Below are 19,761 nucleotides of genomic sequence, written 5' to 3'. Positions count from 1 at the left end.
ATGGCTGCTTTTCCATTTTCCTACTTGGCTTCCAATGTACCTGGCCACTGTTCACTTTAGCATACTCAATTATTTAAAGCACCAATTATATCTAGTTTTACCAATTACTGTACTGTTATATATTCTAAATACAGTATTTTGCAGCTAGGTAAACCTTCTGAAAATAATCATGTATGAAAAAGTCTATGAAATCTGATGACTATAATTAAACCACTTCTTAAACAAATCCTTAACTCAGGAATTGTGAATTTTAAACACATTAGTTACTTCATTTCATACTTGCTACTCGTGAGTCAGCTTTGATCTGCTAAAATAACATACAAAAGATGAAAATCTTGAGAGGGGAAAGAATATTTCTGTGTTATAAACAAAATGTTTCTTTTGTTAGTATTTAAAAATGACATTAAGATGACACAGCAAAGTGGTGTGGGTGAGAATGTGTGGGAAGCTGATCAGAAGCAGAGTGAACTTCTTGGATGTTCAGAGAACAGCTGATGCCTCAAGGGGAATTTGGAAAAAATATTCTGCATGGAGAAAAAAAATCTGTCTATATACCACATTTCATCTTTCTCTCCTAAGGTTCCTTATCACCAAGAATATTTGCAGGAAAACAGATTTTCTCTCTGGATGGTTGTCTAATCTGCCACTTACCACTCTAGAGATAATCCTGTTTATGACATTACCACTAGTCACAATGGAAAGCTTCCCCATCTCCCAGCTATATTCAGTTTTGCAGGATGATTGAAAAGACACTTGAGCAAAACACAAGCTTAACTTCTAGCACACGCTTGCATCTTCAAGGATATGTGTCTTCACCAAATGAAGATGTGAGGACAGAACACAAAGAATTTCTCTTTTTGCCTGGGTAAGCATTCAGGCTGCCATTATGGCTCTGTGATTCTCCTCATGCAGCCAGTGCCATGATAAAACAGTAGTGCCAGCTAGATTAAGGCCAATGGTCAGACATTTACACACTGCAAATTCAACTACAGATTTTTTGTTTGTAAACATGCTCACAGCTAGCTGAACCATTGATGCTCCATCATTTTACTGTATCAGCAGAACAAACTTAGCCAAGGAACTGAATGAATGGGCACTGTTACACACGCATTCAAGGGGAAGAGAGAAACAAGTGGTGCAGTCAGGCCAAACTGACAGAAATCGATAAACAACAAACAGGAAGAACAGGATGGAACAGTGGAGAAACAGATCAGCTATGAAGAGGAGCAGTTTGCACCTCAGCTGATGTCCAATGCAAACAAAACCATGAACACATTTCATCTTTCATACATGCATTATTTGTATGCCTGTATTATCCAGCGCTGTGGTCAAAGGACAAATAAAAAGATATGATAGGTAAATTCACAGAGGCCACAAAAGTCACAAGGGCTGACTCTAGCCCTCCCTACATTCATTCTATAGTCTGTGAGAAAAAAAACAACAGCTGTTTCGAAAATACAGAATGGTCTCCCAGATATGCTGCCTGCAAGAATGTGAACCCATTGTAAAGCTGGGGAGGGGCTAAGGAACAAATTACATTATGGTTTACCATTCTACAGGAAAAGGATGCAGTTGCACCTGAAAAAAGTTGAGGGGGAAAGCTTACAACTGGAATATTGCATGAGGGAAAAATAAGAGGCAATTAAAATTCAATTCTATACTTAAGACTTTGCATTGCCATCTACCCTAGCCAAAACAGTTTCAGAAGAAAAAGGTTCATTTTTATTCATTCAATTCAAAGTAAAAGGATGCCAGGAAGGTGTAAACTGATGTCTTCCACTCCTCAATAAGCCAAGCCTGGCACAGGTAGGAACCACATGAGCCTCCTAATGCTGCCTCATCAATGCACCTGGTTATGGTACAGACTCAAGACTAAGAGTAAAGAGAGTACACTCTTCCTATGGATTGGACTCATCAGCATTTAAATATTCTTAAATCAAAGCTGCTGGCAACATCTTAAGACTCCCTAGCCAATAAAAACTTCCAAAGACACCCACTCACTTCAAAAGAGCACCTACTACAGAACAACAATTTTGGAGACTATTACCTGGTCCCATTTTTGCTTAATGTCTGAGACATCATAGGAACCATCTTGGGTTGCATTTCCAGCCATTTAAGCACCCAATAAATCTTCAGTGGAAACAGGGCAGAAATAGCCTTAGTGGAAAAATCGGCATCAGATTTACATGCTTCAAGACTTCAAAACCAGCCTCACATAGGACTTGAGCTCACAAAAGCATTCTGCAAAGCCTATGCACAGAGATGGCTGCTATTAATTGCATTTTTGAATGCAGCTAGTTTAGAATTATTACAGATTTCTCTGTAAGTGGTCACTTGTGTCACATAATGGCTGATCAATGAAAACTGTATTCATTTCTAGGCATTTACACTAACAAGAATGATTACAGTTAAGGGTCTCCTGGCATTTCCATTACAAATCTATTTTTCAGGGACTTCTACTTCAGCTATAATAATATACTTTTGATTGCAACTTGGGACAAAAGGTCTCAGGTATGCTTAACTCAGTAAACGTTCCTGCACCTTTGAAAAGGCTTCCTTCAAGACTGCAAAAAAAGAAAGTGGTTTTGCAAGTAATTTTTCTATCTAGTTAGGGTGTTAAGCATTTTATCCTGAGCAACCTAAAGTGGCATATGCTACATGATACAAACATTACCTCTTTAATTCTATTAGGGATGGAATTCCTAAAAGTATCCTGCATTGCAAAATGTCACCAAAGAAGAGCAGCAGAACAATACAACAGATTGAATACTAACATGCATTTGCAGAAGATTTCAGACTGATTAAAAGGTTTCTTTGGCCATTCTGGACTCACATGATTAGAGAAACAGTGATGTAATTAGATGCAAAACATCACTTTTCATTTGTACCTATGACCTGCTTTTATGTTTAATCCTGTTTCCTTCTTCCCTGCATATTATCTAAAAGACTAAATCATTTCATATTAAGGAACAATGGAAGAGTTACACTCTAACACTACTTTATTTAGAAATTCTAAGGTCTACTAGCTCTTCAAACTAATTTTAACTTAAATTCTATGACTCCTTCAGTGCCCATCTTGTCAAATGTGGATTAACACTGTTACTCTCACATCCCTGAGGGAGCCAACCGAGACTATTGGGTCAGCAGTCCTTAAAAGAAAAGAAAAGATTCCACAGTTCTCTACAACTCCTTGAAGCTTCAGGGTCTATTAACTGGAAAATACATTTCCTAAAAGAAACAAATATGGTTTACACAATTCATAGATTCAGAGAATTATTTAGGTTGGAAGAGACCTTAAAAGGTCATCGGGCTCCAACCCCACCTGTCATGGGCAGGGACACCTCCCACTAGACTGGACACATTCTGGACTATTGGGATGTACCTGTTATACAACTGAGATCACATATTTCCCACTAAGGACCATAAGGAATTAGCAGTGTTTCACTAGTTTCAATAATTGGATGCAATAATCATAGAAATATATGTGTGTGTGTATACAAATATACTATTATTTTTACAAAATACCTTTTTAGAGGTCTATATGGAGAGTAAATAAGTTTAAGCACTAATTTTACTCAGCTGAAAATAAAGCATTTAAGATAATGTAAACATCCATTAAAAATTTAAAATAGAAACTAGGAGCAGATTTTCAAAAAGACTCTGCTTCCGTGCCAGTGAAGAGTTTATCTAAAGGCTTCAAAATGTTATTGAGATGCTTACTACATGTAGTTCTCACTGGGAAAAAAAATAAATTAAATGCTTTCAGTTCCTTGACAGAAAAGGGAACTTGTGGCTACTTCACTGCTGTACACAATGAAAAAAGTTGAACGAGAACCACTTCCAAGTGTGACAACAGTCACATCACAGTTCTCAGACATCTCAGATGTATGAAAATCCACAAACTTTTCTCAGCAGCCTTCTTCTCATTTCAAAAGGGTTTAAGATGACCTTTACCTAACTCTAAGTTTTCTCCATTTTTCTTCAAGGGTCATATCTAAAAAAAGACCCCAAACCAATGACATTTAGGGCATTTCACACATTAGGGCCCTTTGCCCTATGTCTGTGATGACTCACTTCTGGAAAAGGTTATAGTCACAAGTTGTTGCCATTTTGACTAGCTTCCCAATTCCCAAAGACCTGTACTGCACTTCTATTCAGGATGGAGCTGCTGCAGGTGAGCAGGCACATAAGCCCATTCAGACAGGTTTACAATATTTAAATCTCATAGTATGCTAAGTCACATCTAACACAGTAGTAAGCCATGGCTACTGTAATTCAGAAACATTTCCAGTAACAGAGTAAAGGGTAAAGGATGTGTTGGTGCCTTTTCTAGTTTAATTAATGATATGAAAGACCTCTGTTTCTGGTTCTCTGCAAACTAAATATTTCCACTCACAACTAGAATAAAGGTCTACTGCATCCAGGCTACTATGCAACAAAGAATTCAAAACTCATGACCACAGGAAGAAGGCACTCAGAAGCAGTAATCAGGACACTCAGCTGTAAAGGAAAACTTTTGGGTTTTAATCCATTTTCAGAGCTGCCTACTCATTAAAGAAGAAAGGAATGAAGAAGTACTACAGAAAGCAGACAGTGGACTTGCCACGTCAAGCAGCTGGATTTTTTAATATGCATTCATTAGGGTCATTTAATACACTGCCCTGTCCAAGGCCAAACTTCCTGTATTTTTTTTTCTACTGGTTCATAATTTATGAGTGGAAACCATCTTTCAGTGCAATCCCAACAAATCAGTGGTTTGTCTATAGGAAAATAAGTTGAAATGCTTTGAACTGCTTCATTTACTACAACAGCACACACTTGAAATGCAAAACGCATCTCTTAGAAGGGCTGCTTTTCCCCCCCACATAATTAAACTCTTACTACTTGAAAAATAACAACTTAATCCCTGTCAGAATTTACAGAATAAAAATTAATAGATTCAGCCTTGATAGAGATACTCAAAAAGCAGCTCCAAACAAATAGTATATAGCACAGTCCCCTTGTTCCTTAAGTCCGGAGACACAGGAAGAGCTCACACTCTATTTTACCTGGCCTGTGATAACCTTTGTTCAACATAAACTACAAATTCTACAAGAGGTTGCATACATGTGAACCTCCTGATTGTCAAATATATTTTCATACTTGAACAGAAATTTTAGTTTGGGAAGTAATTACATACTTATTTGCAAAACTCATTCAAAAAGGACATGTGCAGTAAAGATGATTCCAAGTCTGGGAGAATCTTTGCATTGATTTGGCTAATTGGAAGTTACTTAGCCAGACAATTTGTATGCAAAGATCTTGGTAGGCAAGACCTATTAAGTGAGAGCACTGCTAGTTCACAGCCTGGCCTTCAGAGAGTGGACAGTATACACTGTAACTATGCCTACTATATCACTACACCTATAGGGCTTATATGACCCATTATATGCCCATTGCACACAGTACTGCTGTCAAGAAACTCAAGTAGGGTGGAGTCCCTGTAGAAGCACACAGAGAGTAGTTACAATAAAGTACAAATACTGCTTCTGTCCTGTTTATCTTCTTGTCAGCCCACACTATGCCTACAATTTTAATGTAAGTATGCACATGCATTTATTTTTACATTGCAGATTGCATCCACCCATAGTAGCCAATGTTTCAGTATTAGTAACTCAAGACATCTGACTATTTCTGAAGTTCTTAACTCTAAAGACAAACAAGACAGTATCTTCCATTACTTAAAAGAGGCATTAAAGAAATTGTCTCAAGGGTAAGCTCCCTGCTTTGAAACAAATGGACTACTTTTTTTTCAATCTAATTCATACAAAGATTTGGAGAGACCTACAGCATTAACTACAAAAGTCTACAAGGAATCTGGGTTACTTCTCTAGAAAAGCAAAATAATTATTACTATATAGGACTGTACTTCAACATGGCTGAATACTAAAGGCTCTGCTGTAAATCTTGTAGAGAACCACACAGGGTATGAGGATAAAAAAGGGAGGGAGAAATAATAAGGATGTAGTCATGGTGCACTGACAGACTTTAGAGTCACTAAGAAGCACAAATATGACCACTGGAACAGCTTAAACTTGTAACAAGTTTGTAGAGCACAACATAAAATCTTTCATTCTACTACACCACTTATCTATAAATATTTTATGTGATTTTCAGTAGAGAAGTTATGAAATAAAACAGCCTACAGTGGGAGCTAGCAAAGTACACTTCATGTTCATTCCAACACTTCAGCGCCAAGACACTGCCCATAAAACATATTAGAGATAAATATATCTTTTCTTCTATGTCAGGAGCCAAATTGCTTAAATATTTATAGTCAAAGATTTCTAAAAACAAGAAGACAGCAATTATTAATCCAGTCATACACATCACCTTCAAGGCAATCTCTTTAAATTGCTGACAATCATCCTCTGGCCTGCTGCAGGGAACGATCACTGAAAAATCACCACCACCATCAAGACTTTCTACTGACTAAAGTTTGGCAACACTGCAGCACAACAGAAGTGCAATCCAATTAACAAACCATTTATACTGACCTTAAAAAGAAACAAGAATTGTCATGCTTTTGTACATATACACACACAGAGTATGTTACTGCTTCTGAACTAGCTAACAAAAGTACTTACAAACTCACTGCATTCCTGCATGTATGTCCATTTCATGCTGTGGCTACATATATTCCAGCAAAACCAACATGAAAACTGCAATTTACACATACCATACCAACAGGAACACTGGCTTTTGGTTCCCAAGAACAAACATTTCACTTGTACATAGCAGCACATTTACTTTTACACATCTTAAAAGTAACAAAACACTCAAATTAGAGACATGTAATAACAAGAAATGGACACTCATACAAATATCATTTACTCCAGTTTGAAAATAAAGGTCTTGTGATGTTATCCCAGGCAATAACCGAAGGTTCTGTGAAACAGGGCTTTGAGTAAAAAAAGTTTTCTCTTCTAAGATATACATCATTTGTTCTACTTTTACAGGAGTCTCTGTAGACGTTTTAGAATGAGTTTGTAGTGTACAACCACAGTAAACTGGCAAGAGCCACATTCAAAATGTCCTCTGAGAAATGTAAGTTTATGTGAAGAGGCATATGCACCTATGACAGGGGAAATAAATGAAACCAACAGTCTCTAGCAGCAGGAAGTATTTGTTAGGGAAGCAACACCCTCCCAATATTTCTAATACTTTGTTTTCAATGCATCATCAGTCCTGCCTTCTCCTTATTCTCTCTAGGGATGATGTACAGCAACATGTACAACTAGAATGGATCAACAAATAAAGATATTGCTGACAGGAGCCATTTTCCTCACCTATTTCTGTTACCAGTGTATATAGGACACTTGTTCCCGGTTTATGATTTTCCTTCTCTTCATTTTTCTCTACATGGACTTTTCCCCTGAGTTTTCTGGTTTGGAATAGCTCCATCCTATTTTCTTACCACTTAACCCCCAATTCTTTTAATATCACAAGTCATCTCTTCCCTTTACACACAAAGATAATTGCTGCTACTCAAGAGGTAGCTGCACAGCTCCTATTGTTTTCATAATCTAAACCTCTGTCTCCTGAGCTTTGCCACCATCTCCTACTTAAAATACCACATGAAAACAAAAGATTTAAAGAAAATCAGTAGCAGCTCTCAGTTATCAACAGCAACTGAAACTCAGTAGTCTGACAGCAAATTGCAGTTGTGATTTTATACTGACAATATTCTGATCTGTGAGTATTATAGCTAGTATTTTATGCAACTTTGGCATAACTCAAATATAGAGGTTAAATTCAATTCAAAAATATCTTACTTTTTAGAGCTTTAAAGTTATTAGATTATGTGGTGTAAAACCTGGCATAGACTAATAAGCAAACTTTTCTGTAAGAGGTAACAGCTCCTTTGTTTCTCCAGGTCCCACTTGAGGGAAAGATTATGCATTCAATCAACCCTAATGGCTCCCACTAAGACAAGCTATCTATTTAACTGCACCTATACATAGAGTCCACATGCCAACATCTGTGCAATGACAAGCAAATACTTTGAAATAAACTGTTCAGATTCCTCTCTGCAGACCCCCACCGTATGAATAGTTATATTTAATTAAATATACAAGCTACTACCTCATGAAGTGTTTGTTTCCTGCATAAAAACAAATCTATAGAACTTTTCTCTCTTTTTTCAAGATATCCTTGTACTGGAATCCCAGAACAGGCACAGATCAAGGAAGTGGAGCAGGGGGGAAGAAAAAAAGAAACAAAATGTTGACCTATTTAACGGGAGAAAAGTCAAGCCACTGAAAACCACCACAAGACCAGCATTATCCATGGAAATCCTCATGTGTTATCTAGAGAGATCAAATGCATAACATGTTAAGCAGAATCTTCAGTGGTGTCTGGATAAAAAATAATTATGTACTTCTTAATGAACCTGTACCAATTCTTTAAAACAGTTCATAAGGGAATTGTTGGGAGCAAAGGGAGAAAATGAAGATGGAGAACAATCTCAGTTGCTGTGTTATCCAGGGTTCTACTCCAATAACTAACTGAGGAGAAGAAAACGTGGAGATGTGACATCCCAGCTAACACTGGGAGAATGGAGAAAAGCCCTCTGGAGGTATTATTTTTACAATGAGATAGTATTAAGGAAAAAGAGGCTAAGAAGAAAATACAAGTACAGCAAGAAACAGGAGAAAACTACTTTGAGACCATTAGACTCACTGCAGTATAGCTAATCTTACAGAAGATCGATTTCATCAGCCTAGGAAAACCATTTTAGTAGCTTTCACACCTCTTCATGTTATTTTTCCACTGCTAATTGAGTAAGAGAAACTTTAATAAAATCTACAGTATAATAAGTGTAAAAGCATACACTCAACAAAACTGCAGGGCCTGGTCCAGAGAGATGAGTGGAATTCGGCATAGTCATTATTGTGCTGCATAAAATCATTACCTGATGCCTATTTTTTCTTTCAAAAATACAAAAAAAAAAAAAAGTCCAGATGGTCATGACACTTGTCAACAGCCACATCTGCCTAAGATCTCATTTTTCTCATGTACATTCAGTATACTCCCCACAGACAGAAAGAAACATTCCCAAGTACCAGAAATCAGAAACCATTTATGGAAAGTAAGGCACCTGCCAGTTCAAGTTTCTACCTTAAGAAAGTTAAACAGTTCATAGGTTCAAAATATTTGGAAGGCTAATTGCCTGTCTACAAGTTTGTTATGATGTAAAGTATTTGTTTACTCTTTAAGAATTCAAAGTCACCAATACCATGCTTGATCATTCTAAACACATATTTACTTCCTAGGACAGCAACTCTAAACTCTTCTTTTCAAACTTAAAACTTTAGGATTTACTTCATGACACTGGAGCCATGCCTTCTGCCTGCAGAGGCACAAATGTATCTTGTAGACAGAAATGTGCTAAGAATGGAAGAGAAATATAAGAATGATAACTTTAAAGCAAATTAACACTGGCATTAAGAGAAATGAGCTCAAGCTAAATAACTATGATTATCTAGCCTTGCTCTCAAGGCAAAAGTTTGATCCCATTACGTTAATACATGGTCTCAGGCAATGATCTGCCTTTATCTCAAGTCAATGGTGTTTGCCATGACTGCAGGCAAGGCAACCCCAAGCCAATGGCTGGGAATAAGTCTGCAACCCAGTAGATTCTTTCCGTGTCTCACTGTCTTAGAAGGCTTTGCCTCAGCTAGCATTCAGTGGTATTCCTCGTGGTTTCCACTGTAGTTTCTGGTGACTTTGCAAGGAAGAGGTCAAGACCTCGTATTCTAAGTATCTTCTTGTTTGCTTGTACGTCTTCTCATTTATTTCAGGCCCATGAGGCTATATTAGTACTTGTTATGCTATACAGACCATAATAAAATTAACTGTTGCATGTTGTACTTTGCAGTTAAGTGGATTAAAAAACCAAATCTTAGTTTGGAATCTGTTTTGAAACTGTAAGTGGCAAGTGTTATGCAGAATGAATGCTCAGTTTTAAGAAGTAAGTACCTTCTTAGAATACAATCAACCCAGAGCTTAAATGTTTTAGGCAAACATGTGGGTCGAAATTGCCTATACATTTGCCCTCCTTCCACTAGAGCTGCAGAGTCTGAAAAGACTTTTTTTCCACAAAGGTCAAACATGTCACAATAGAAACATAATAAACTGCTTACAAGATACTATAAATAACACTGATTTTTATAGTTAGTCTACAAGCACCAGAGTGCAGTAATGTGATATGCTATCACCTTCAACTAGAGACCAAATTTCTAGACATCCTAAAAAAAAAACCAAACTAACAACAACAAAGAAAAAAGAAACACAAAAAGAAGACTCATAAGAATCTGCAATCTATTCAGAAAAAAACAAAAGCATTTGGCACTAGCTTCCAGTTTTGAAGAGATCAGAGGACAAAGCACTGACCTAGTAGACTGCAGTTCCATCAAGAAAATCATCCTGATCCCCACCAGAAACAATTTTGTACACCTGTTTCTTTCCTACACACAGTTCTTTTAATGAAAAGCAAGTGGTTTAGAATACAATATATTTTCTCTTCATTCTTAAAGCTCCTGAAGGTATAATACTGAATTGCAAGTTTCATGAAACAAAGTTTGGAGGCCCATTTTAGCCACTTATTTCACAAGTGATGTTGCTCAAAGTGAAATTATTCAGAACTTTCCTGGTATCTTGAAAAAGGGCAGGCTGAAGTTGTCTGGCATCCAGACCTCCAAGTCTCAAAGTACAACCACCAGTAATGTCATCCTCAGGTTAAGCCAAGAGCTACAGTTTAGATGATGAAAAAAAAAAAATCTCCTGTACATCACACAGTGCATCCAGTTTTTTGCCCATTCATTCAGTCCACCATGTCTGAAAACCCAAGCACGTCACTGACGAAGAAGACCCAAAATATTTTAGTAGTAAAATCACATTAACACAACTGGTAACTTCCAAACACTATTTTCAAACGCATCAACACAGCTACAGCAGTATCCCTAAAATCCTATTTGTAAAAATGTTTCCTTACAACTTCTTCATCAATAATGTAAAGTTTTCTTTGGATAATAAAACTTTATCAATAGCAACAAATATTTCACAAAAACATTTATTTTGCATCAATTGCTGCAACCATGCTGCAATGTCTTGGTTTAGTTTTCTTCTACAACTCCCTAACAATATTAGACCAAAATCTATGTCCTTAACTAAGTAAAATGTAAGTTAGGACCAAAATTTTTAAACTTAACCCCATTTCCAAATAAAGACAGCAAATGTCAGAGAAGTTAGTCTAATACAAGAACAGCTTCTTCTACAGTATGAACCCGAGGCTTCTCCAGTTTCCTCCACACTTTATTCATCTCCCAGGTAACAAAAGCAAAACAGAAAGCATCCAATTGGTGTATTGAGGACCAGTTCAGCAATTAAGCACACCCAGTTCAAATCGTTTGGATAGGAGAGAAAACTGAACTTGGAAAAAGTAAACTTGTAAAATCATTTCTTCATTCATGACCATTCCAAGTAGCGACAGGTAAGCTCTGGACACGCAGAGAACTAAACACCGTGCTATTTTAAGTACAGCAAGCTGGGTTTTAACATCATAACAAGAAAGCAAACCAAGAATGATATAAAAGCAAGTAACCATTAATGCCTAGACGCCGTTTCCCCACGAAGCAGGGCCCGGCGAGGGCAGGCGCGGCCCCGCGGTCAGGTGCGCGGCGCCCCGCGGAGCGGCAGCGCGGCCAGGCGGCGGAAGGATGCCGTGCGCGCGCGTGGCCGGCAGGGGGCGCCGTTGCTCGCGGCAAGGCGGCACGGAGAGGGCAGCGCCTCTGGAGCGCTGCCGCAGGAGCCAGACCCGCGGCCGTCGCTGCCGCCCCCGGGCTACTACCGGCCACCCCGAGCTCCATCGCTGTCGGGGCGAGAAGCGCGACCCTCTTCCCACCAGCTCCCACCAGCTGACCCCCTTGCAGGCAGCGTGCTTGGCCTCGACGGTGTTCCGGGACAAGAGGCCACGCCGGTCCCCACGCGTGCCCCTTGGCACGAGGGAGGAGGGGACAGCCCTTCAGAAAGCGACCAACCCCAAACCCTAAATACTCACCATATTGACTTCTGAGACCATATCTATACTGGCAATGTCTATGTTCATGCCAACAGCCACTGGGGGACCTGCAAACCAACAAGATGGTCCGCATTGTGATCTCCAAGAAGTTAACTCATTCTTACCAGAGTTAGCAGCGCTAAGGCAGCGCAGAAAGGAAACGACGTTTAAACAAAATCAGAAAGTCAGGAGGAAGGAAAAAAAGTGTCCCCCCAAACGCTTCCCCCCACACACCCTCCCAGAAGCGAGCACAAGCCGGCTCTCGCCGGCCCGCAGGGAACCTGCGTGGCACCGGGTTCACCCGGCGCGCCCCCCGGCAGCGGTGTTTATGTAACGGGCACACACGTGTGAACCGCGGGGCTCCCCGCGCCCCGACGGCGGAGCGCACCGAGGACACCGGGCTGGCAGCGGCTCGTGGGCAGCCGGCCGTGGCCGAGAGACTCCCCCGCCCCCCAAGCCGGGAAGCTCAGGTCCGATGCCGGCCTCCGGTTCCCAGCTCGCCACCCTCACTCCTATGCGCTGGCGGAAGGGACAGCCCAAGGGACAGTGGCCAGTGAGGCCCGGGGTGGGGGGAGGAGGAGGGGACACCCACAGCGAACACGTCCAAGATAAACAAACAAGTTCGAAGTAGGAGCACGGAGGGGTTAAATGACATTTTTGTATCAGTTAACAGCACATCTTGTATTCAAAAATAGTAACTGTGATCACAGGCACATTAGACTGAGAGGAACAAACGGTGGATAAACTTAAGAGACTTGCATCTCGAGAAAACCAGTTAAACAAGGCTTTCATTACGGGTCGATGAAGCATCATCATACACACAAAATGAGAGACTGATTACAAATATGCAAGTGATTTAGGTGATCGCATTGGGAGTGTTCAGTGCTAAGAAATTAACAAGGGGCTTAACTTCAGGTCATCTTAAGAAAATGGCAACACACACACACACCCCTCAAAACAGCAGTACCCACAGCACGTTTATAAACCACACACACACCCCAAAGGTACATAGCCCAGATGTGTTATCTCTCTTATTCAAAAGCAGTCAAATTACCTCCAAAATCTGGCCTCAAGCGAATGTCATAGCCCTTCAGCAGTCTATCCACGGTCTCTTTTACCAGTGACATATTACTAGGGTCATTGACACTAAATAAAATAAAAGAATAGTACTGTATTATTTCTTATTTCTTAGACCCAAGCCGTACATTCCTCTCAGCAGCAGCATACAGTGCAATTCTAAGTAAATCAAAAGAGATACCTTCATCACTTACCTCTGTGCACACACCGCGGCTATTATTAAAGGGAATGACCAAATCCCAAAGTAACCCTTTTTCCGGACTCTCAGCATCCCTTTAGCTTTTGATATGATTTAGGGTTTCAGTGAAGAGAAGAGATCCAACTTATTCTGGCCAGTGCAGTAATTCTAATGTGAAGCGCATGCGCACGGCGTACCACAACATCAAAAGGAGCAGTGGTTGCTGCTGGAGATGGAGCAAATTTCCTTGCCAAAAAAAAAAAAAAAAATTAAAGGGGAAGAAGGAAATGCATTATTTTAATTTTTTTAAAAAAATCATCCACAGGAGGCTCGAATACAGCGTTGTTGTCCTTTTCCTTAGTATAAAATAATGGACCACAGCAAGAGAAGTTTTAGGAGTTGCGGGGTACAGCGGCTTTGCAATCTAGTTTAAGGAAAGGGGGGGGGGGGGGCTAGAGTGGGGGCTGGACGGACTCGGATTAGACGGAGGGGAGATAGGTTAATAAAGGGAATACACAGTGTACGTATAGTGGCAACCAGGGGGGAAAGGAGGCAGCTTAACTTTTTGGTCCCTGGGAAGAACCGCCTGAAGCAGGGCGAGGTGCGGGCGAAGGAGCCGGTGCTCGCACTGGGGACGGGCGGTGGGGGAGGAGGGGAGATGGGCGCCTACAGCATTTCTCACCGAATAAAAAAAAAAAGAAAGAAGGAAAGAAAGTGATGACGAATAGTTTCTTGTAAGAGGGGATTAGGCGCCTTCCTTCCTTACTGTTCTGCCAGGCGCCGTTTCAGAGGCAGAAGCACTACGGTCTGAGGGGGTCGCCGGCTACCGCCGCCGGCTCCAACGGGTCATTTGCCGGTGCTTTCAAGTGCGGGCGCGGAGCCCCCGCGGCCTTACTCCCCCCGGCCGAGCCTGCCGGCGCGTATTCCACCTATCGAACGATCTCTAACACGGGGATGCAAGTTCCTCAGGTAGAGCTATGCCTGGCCACGGGGTTGGGGGAGGGGGACGAGGGGAAGAAAAACACCACCCAGAAAGGCAATCAAGCATCTAGTGACCATCCAGACCCGGTGCAGGTACATAAACCCACTTACCTTCGGGGGGTAGAACACCCAGGCTCTTCAAATGCAGCGTGTGATCCAGTTAGTGTCTCGGAAGAGACCGGAGACGAGCGGAAAGCTGATCTGGGGATGCTATGAGTGACATTTAAATCCTGAGCAGCGGAAGAAAAAAAGGGGAAAAAAAAAAAAAAATATAGGAAGGAGCGAAACAAAAAGGCAAAATCTCGAAAAACAACAAACACGGGAGTTAAATTATTCCTCGCAAATCTGCTTTGTGCTTGTAGCTCCTTTTACACCTCCTCCTTCTCCCGCTCACAGACCCTCGGCCCGGCGGATCCGAGATGCCTTGCCGAGCGGATCTGGGCGTGCACACGCGTCCTCGGCCGGCCCGGGCTGCGTTGGGAAGGGGCTAGGAACGCTCGGGCGTCAATTAACAAAAGAAATATTTAATTCGCGGTAGGAGGAAGGAGGTGGAGAAAAAAAGAGAAAGGAAAAAAAAAAAAAACCCACACACCAAAAAACCCCACCACGAAACACACACACCCCCAGGGGGGATGGGACAAGGGTGAGGGTGTTGCTCAGAGCCCTCTCGCTCGCTTCCTCGGCACCGCTGGGTCCCGCACACCCAGGGCTGAGGCGCTCTGGAGCTCCCTTACCCTGACTCGCCGCCCCCGGGCCGCGCCACCGCCTCCTGCCGCCGCGGGCACTTGGCAGAAAGCGGAGGCAGTCGGCTCTCACGGCCGGGACGTGCCCAAGGTGCGCAGGGCCACCAGCCTGCTCACGCACTCTGGCTGGGGAGCAAGAGCAGCCGGACGGGGTGCAATTCGTGTTGGGGGCTGCCCGGAGAGAAGGGGCGGCGGCGGCGACTTCACGGGAAGGACATGGGAGAAAGGGCTGAGATGGGGGCTGACAGGGAAGCGGTGAGCTGGAGCCTCACCGTGGGGAGCGGCGGGGCGGAGACGGGGTCGCTGCCCCCGAGAGACGGCAAGGCTGCTGAAAAGATAATCAGCACACCCGTAAAACAGCCAGCAGCCCCGAAAAGCAGGCAGCCATTTAACACGGACCGGCAGCTACCTTGGCTGGAGCGCTGAAGAGCGGGGAAGCCCCGCGACTAGCCCCACAGCATCCACCTGCCGCTGAAGCAGGGCCAGGGGAGCTCTCCCCCTCAGCCGCGCGTCCAGCCAGCGGGAATCGGCACCCCCGCTCCAGGCTGCACGGCCCTGCCGACCGAACACACCGACAGCATTGCCAGCGGGCTGACAGATTGTGCAACGCTCCCCCCACCCACTGTCAATGCCTTAAAACACCACATCGTGTCTGTGAGAGCAAGTAAGTATCTGCTTGGGCTTTGCTTCCAGAAGGGAAAAGCAAACAAACCAACCGCAACAAAAAAATCCCCAAACAAAAAACCCTACAACATCCTAGAGTGGGGGGGTGGGGGGGGAAATCGCCACCTTCTCCCATTTGTAGCAATGGGCATTCAACAGAGGGTAAAAATACCCTTTTGCAGATTAAAAAAAGACAAAATTTGGGGTGTGTGATGTCTCATATGTGCATTCAAACCAAACAAAAAACACACACACCACCTCCCCCAAACACTGAGTTAAAGAACATTTAAGCATTTGTTAAAATGTGAAACACCACTACCCCTCAGCTTTTCAGCTTTCCGTTCCATGCCTGGTGTTACAGAGCTACTCTCCGTGTTCACCAGTGGAGGTTTCTGTTCTCACACAGCTAGTCAGCTTCACTGCCAAACCTCTTGAAATATAGCCCTGAAAGGAAGATGGTGGATACTCTGTGCAGGGAATCATTTTACTTTAGATGTGTAAGAGGCACCTTTTCTTTTTTTCCCTTTCTTCTGCAATCATATGATAAGAACGGGAGGGCTTGAGGTAAAATGCTTTAATCCTGCACTGTGAAACTCCCCTCCAGGTGCTAACTTGGGACTACACTCCTGAGTTCTGAGCTGTTTCTGAGTCTCTGCTACTAATTACCATTACATCACAGAAACATTTCATTCACCATGTTTATATTCAAACTAGATATGAACAAGAACTTGAAACTGAAGACTGGTAATATTCAAAATCAGAGGCAGAAAAGTACCATTTTCCATGAGAATGTTAGAAGAGTATACCCAAAGAATTCAAACTATGCCAGTGTATCTAGCAGTTTTGTTCTGATGTGGTGTGGTGTATGTACTAATAATCAGGGAGTACTCTTTCTGGGCCCAGTGTAGTGGAACTTGCTCTTAGGTTGGCTGTTCCAGCTAAAAGGAATGAACATATTGTGCCGGGAGAGGTATAGGCTAGATACAAGGGGGAAGTTCATCACGGAGAGAGTGATTTGCCATTGGAATGGGCTGCCCAGGGAGGTGGTGGAGTTGCTGTCCCTGGAGGTGTTCCAAAAAAGACTGGATGAGGCACTTAATGTGTGGTCTAGTTGATTAGACAGGGCTGGGTGATGGGTTGGACTGGATGAGGTTGGAGGTCTCTTTCAACCTGGTTGATTCTACAATTTTATGAAATTCAATACATACAGATATCATACATGGAAAAATAATGTATATTCTTGGGGTTTGGAAGCTTAAAGGCTCTACTGAGCCATGCTTGGGATGCTCTGCATAACCCATTATTTTTGCTATCTCTAGTGCACCACCATCTGAACACCACAGTAACACTTACCACTGCTCCCAAAGGAGTCTATGCAATAGGGATGTCATCATTATAGACTGACAGAGAGTACAAACTCATACAATACTTTTTTCTCCATGCTTTGCTATACGCTTGTGACAACACTGCTTCTCTGGCCACAGGATTCTAATCTATCTCTGTCATTCAAAATCTTCCATTTATTTTAAGCAACTTGTCAAATCATTCCTCTCTTTCTCTCACTTGTGTCTGTGTGTTTGATTGAAGAGAAGAGGAAATAACTGGTGTGAACACCAGTATTGGCAAGATGTAGAACAGTTCATGTAACACATTTAAGGATTGCTATCTAAGATTTTAGGTGACTTACAATGGGGAAACAACCTTGTTCCCATCTGGATATGGTACTTTTATCTCTAAAAAACAGATTACAACTACTACAATCTTTCAGAGAAGACAGCAGAAAGTCATATTTTAAATGCCAGCTGCAGATTATTTTGATTCTTAGCTTTCTAGTTTGAGGAGTATAAAATCACAGCCTCCCCCCAAATGAAATACTCTGAATTATTGTTTACTGTTATGTTACACTATGCAAGAATATTGTAGTCTATCTTGTCAGCCCCTTACTATAGCGGTATATTCCTGTCAACCCCAAGCAACATCCCAGGCCATGTACTAAGAACTGCTCTAAAGTGTTTTTCAGATGGTTTGCTGCAAATATGTAGATTATGCAAAACAAGACCAGTAATAAATGTAAGTTTTATCATAATAAAAGTAACACTCTTTACAATAACACTGATAATATAACGTGTAATAGTTCTTTTCACTGCAGTTCAAGAGGCTGGTATGAATATGGTGCTAGAAAAGTGAGGTGTCCTGAGCATTTGGATGAGATGCAGTAGTAACAGAAACACTCAGGCTGGGAGTTGTTTCCATGTATCTCATAAGATCTTATGTTATAATTTACAGAAGAAAGTTAGTTTGATATATGTTTCCATTTCTAAATCTTGTAAAGATATAAATTAATGTAAAATAAGCCAAACCACAGTCAACCCTTGTAGAAACTTCCTGAACAAGGTTTCAATATACTTTATCTTAGTTGCACTTGTCATTTTAGGTCTTGAGATCTAGTATGTAACAGTCCACATATGCCACACCATTGCATTAGCAGTCATCCTGTCAGCATAAAAATCTGTTACATCACATACACAGGAAAAGAAATGCAAGTCTTCCTTGAGTCAGCCTTTCTGAACAATGAAATTCACTTTTTCCTTAATGACAATCACCTGGGACTTACAGATTCATATTAGCTTCAACTCCTATATGTTCAAAAGAATCCAACCTAGTAAAGCTATCAACAAAAGCAACAATATTCCTTTTGTTGATATAAATGGCCTGCCCCACTTATATTGCTCTTGCCCCTTTGAAATTATTAGTGTTGCTAGTATTGCACAGAAACTGAGTCTGAAAAGTTGCTTAGGAAACAAGTGCCACTTGATAAAGCATGAGTTTCACTTAATTTCAAGAGAACAACAGGTGAGAGGGGCAAGTCTCACATTGGTTTACATCTTTTTGTAGGGATTTAATTGCTGAAGCTTATATTTGTTCATTCTGTAACTCACTGGATGGCATCCCCACAGGGTTAAAGATGCTATAGATAAAAACTTAACCCAGATCATGACCTAGGCTGTACTTTATGAGTAAAAGACCTGCTGCAGCTTTTAACAAAAATCTTTTGTGTGGCTTGGGATCAAAATATCTTGGATGTGCATTAAGGGAAGTCTTTTAATCTGAAATTGAATTACAGATTAAAAAAAAGTGAAAGTAAAAGGTTATGCTAGACATCCACAAGTGCTTTGATTGCAGACAATTGTTAGCAGCTCGATGGGGATTGGAGTGACATCCAAAACGTCTGGCTCCTAGAGTTATGATGGAATGAAATCTACTGTTCTCTTATCAAATCATGAAAGCACCACAAAATGCCCTATTTCCTTCAAAGTGGTGGAATGTATTAGTTTAATACCTATATAGATGGCAATTTTTGAATTCCTCAATTTTAGCTACAAAGGCATTTAGCTAGGAAATATCTACAGTATGTGCATCCTTTGATGCGAAAGCATGGCAGGGCACAACGAGCAATTGCATAGGGTAAGGATAGTAAAACATTTGAAAGAGAGAGCAAAATGCACACAAAGATTATGTCACTCTGTGTCTAAATCTCCTCCATGCTGTTTGTGTAAGATTCAGCTCTGAAAGCAGATTGCAGAAACCTGTTATTAAATTAATGGAGTGGCATTTGTCTGCATCAATTGATTGAAGGATTTGGTCTTCCTTTCTAAGCTCTCTTGCACAGAGTTGGTTTCCTAAATGTTTTATATTGACTAATACATTGCAGAACACTGCTATGAACAACATCTTGGGGTTCTAAAACTGTTAGGTTGGAATATTTTTGATGAAAAATGTTATAGTTTTAAATCTGTTTATCTTCAAATTTCAGAATTGTTCTGGCATGCAAGTTTGAAGACTAAAATGGAAGTCTACATAGTTTTACCTGGATTTTTCTTAGCTGGAACAACCTCACCATTTCAGAAAATGCCTCATTATTGCCATCACCTTGACCAGGTGAAGGGACAACAGTTGAAAAGAAGTGTAATCTGAGTCAGGAAAATTAAATAAGCAAAGTAACAGGGCATACGAACAAG

At 41.3% G+C, this 19,761-nt stretch overlaps 1 protein-coding gene across 3 annotated transcripts in view; it reads right to left on the bottom strand.

Annotated features, from left to right (window-relative positions):
* The window catches only part of GABRB2 (gamma-aminobutyric acid type A receptor subunit beta2), a 143,708-nt gene extending 128,152 nt beyond the window's left edge, over nt 1-15,556 (bottom strand). Inside the window, exons 1-5 of one of the 3 annotated variants that reach the window (XM_064161748.1) lie at nt 15,489-15,556; nt 14,448-14,566; nt 13,372-13,601; nt 13,155-13,246; nt 12,101-12,168 (exon numbers count right to left, since the gene is read on the bottom strand). In XM_064161748.1, coding sequence (XP_064017818.1) covers nt 12,101-12,168; nt 13,155-13,246; nt 13,372-13,448 — 237 coding nt within the window. In that variant the 5' untranslated portion in view covers nt 13,449-13,601; nt 14,448-14,566; nt 15,489-15,556. Of the gene's footprint in view, nt 1-12,100; nt 12,169-13,154; nt 13,247-13,371; nt 13,602-14,447; nt 15,050-15,488 lie in introns of those variants that run through there. The other 2 variants (XM_064161750.1, XM_064161749.1) reach the window with 2 other exon arrangements.
* Nucleotides 15,557-19,761: the final 4,205 nt, after the last annotated feature.

Source organism: Pogoniulus pusillus, chromosome 22, assembly GCF_015220805.1.
Source record: "Pogoniulus pusillus isolate bPogPus1 chromosome 22, bPogPus1.pri, whole genome shotgun sequence".
Taxonomy (NCBI): domain Eukaryota; kingdom Metazoa; phylum Chordata; class Aves; order Piciformes; family Lybiidae; genus Pogoniulus; species Pogoniulus pusillus.
Note: the sequence above shows the minus strand (reverse complement) of the source record. Positions and strands in the feature narration are given on the sequence as shown.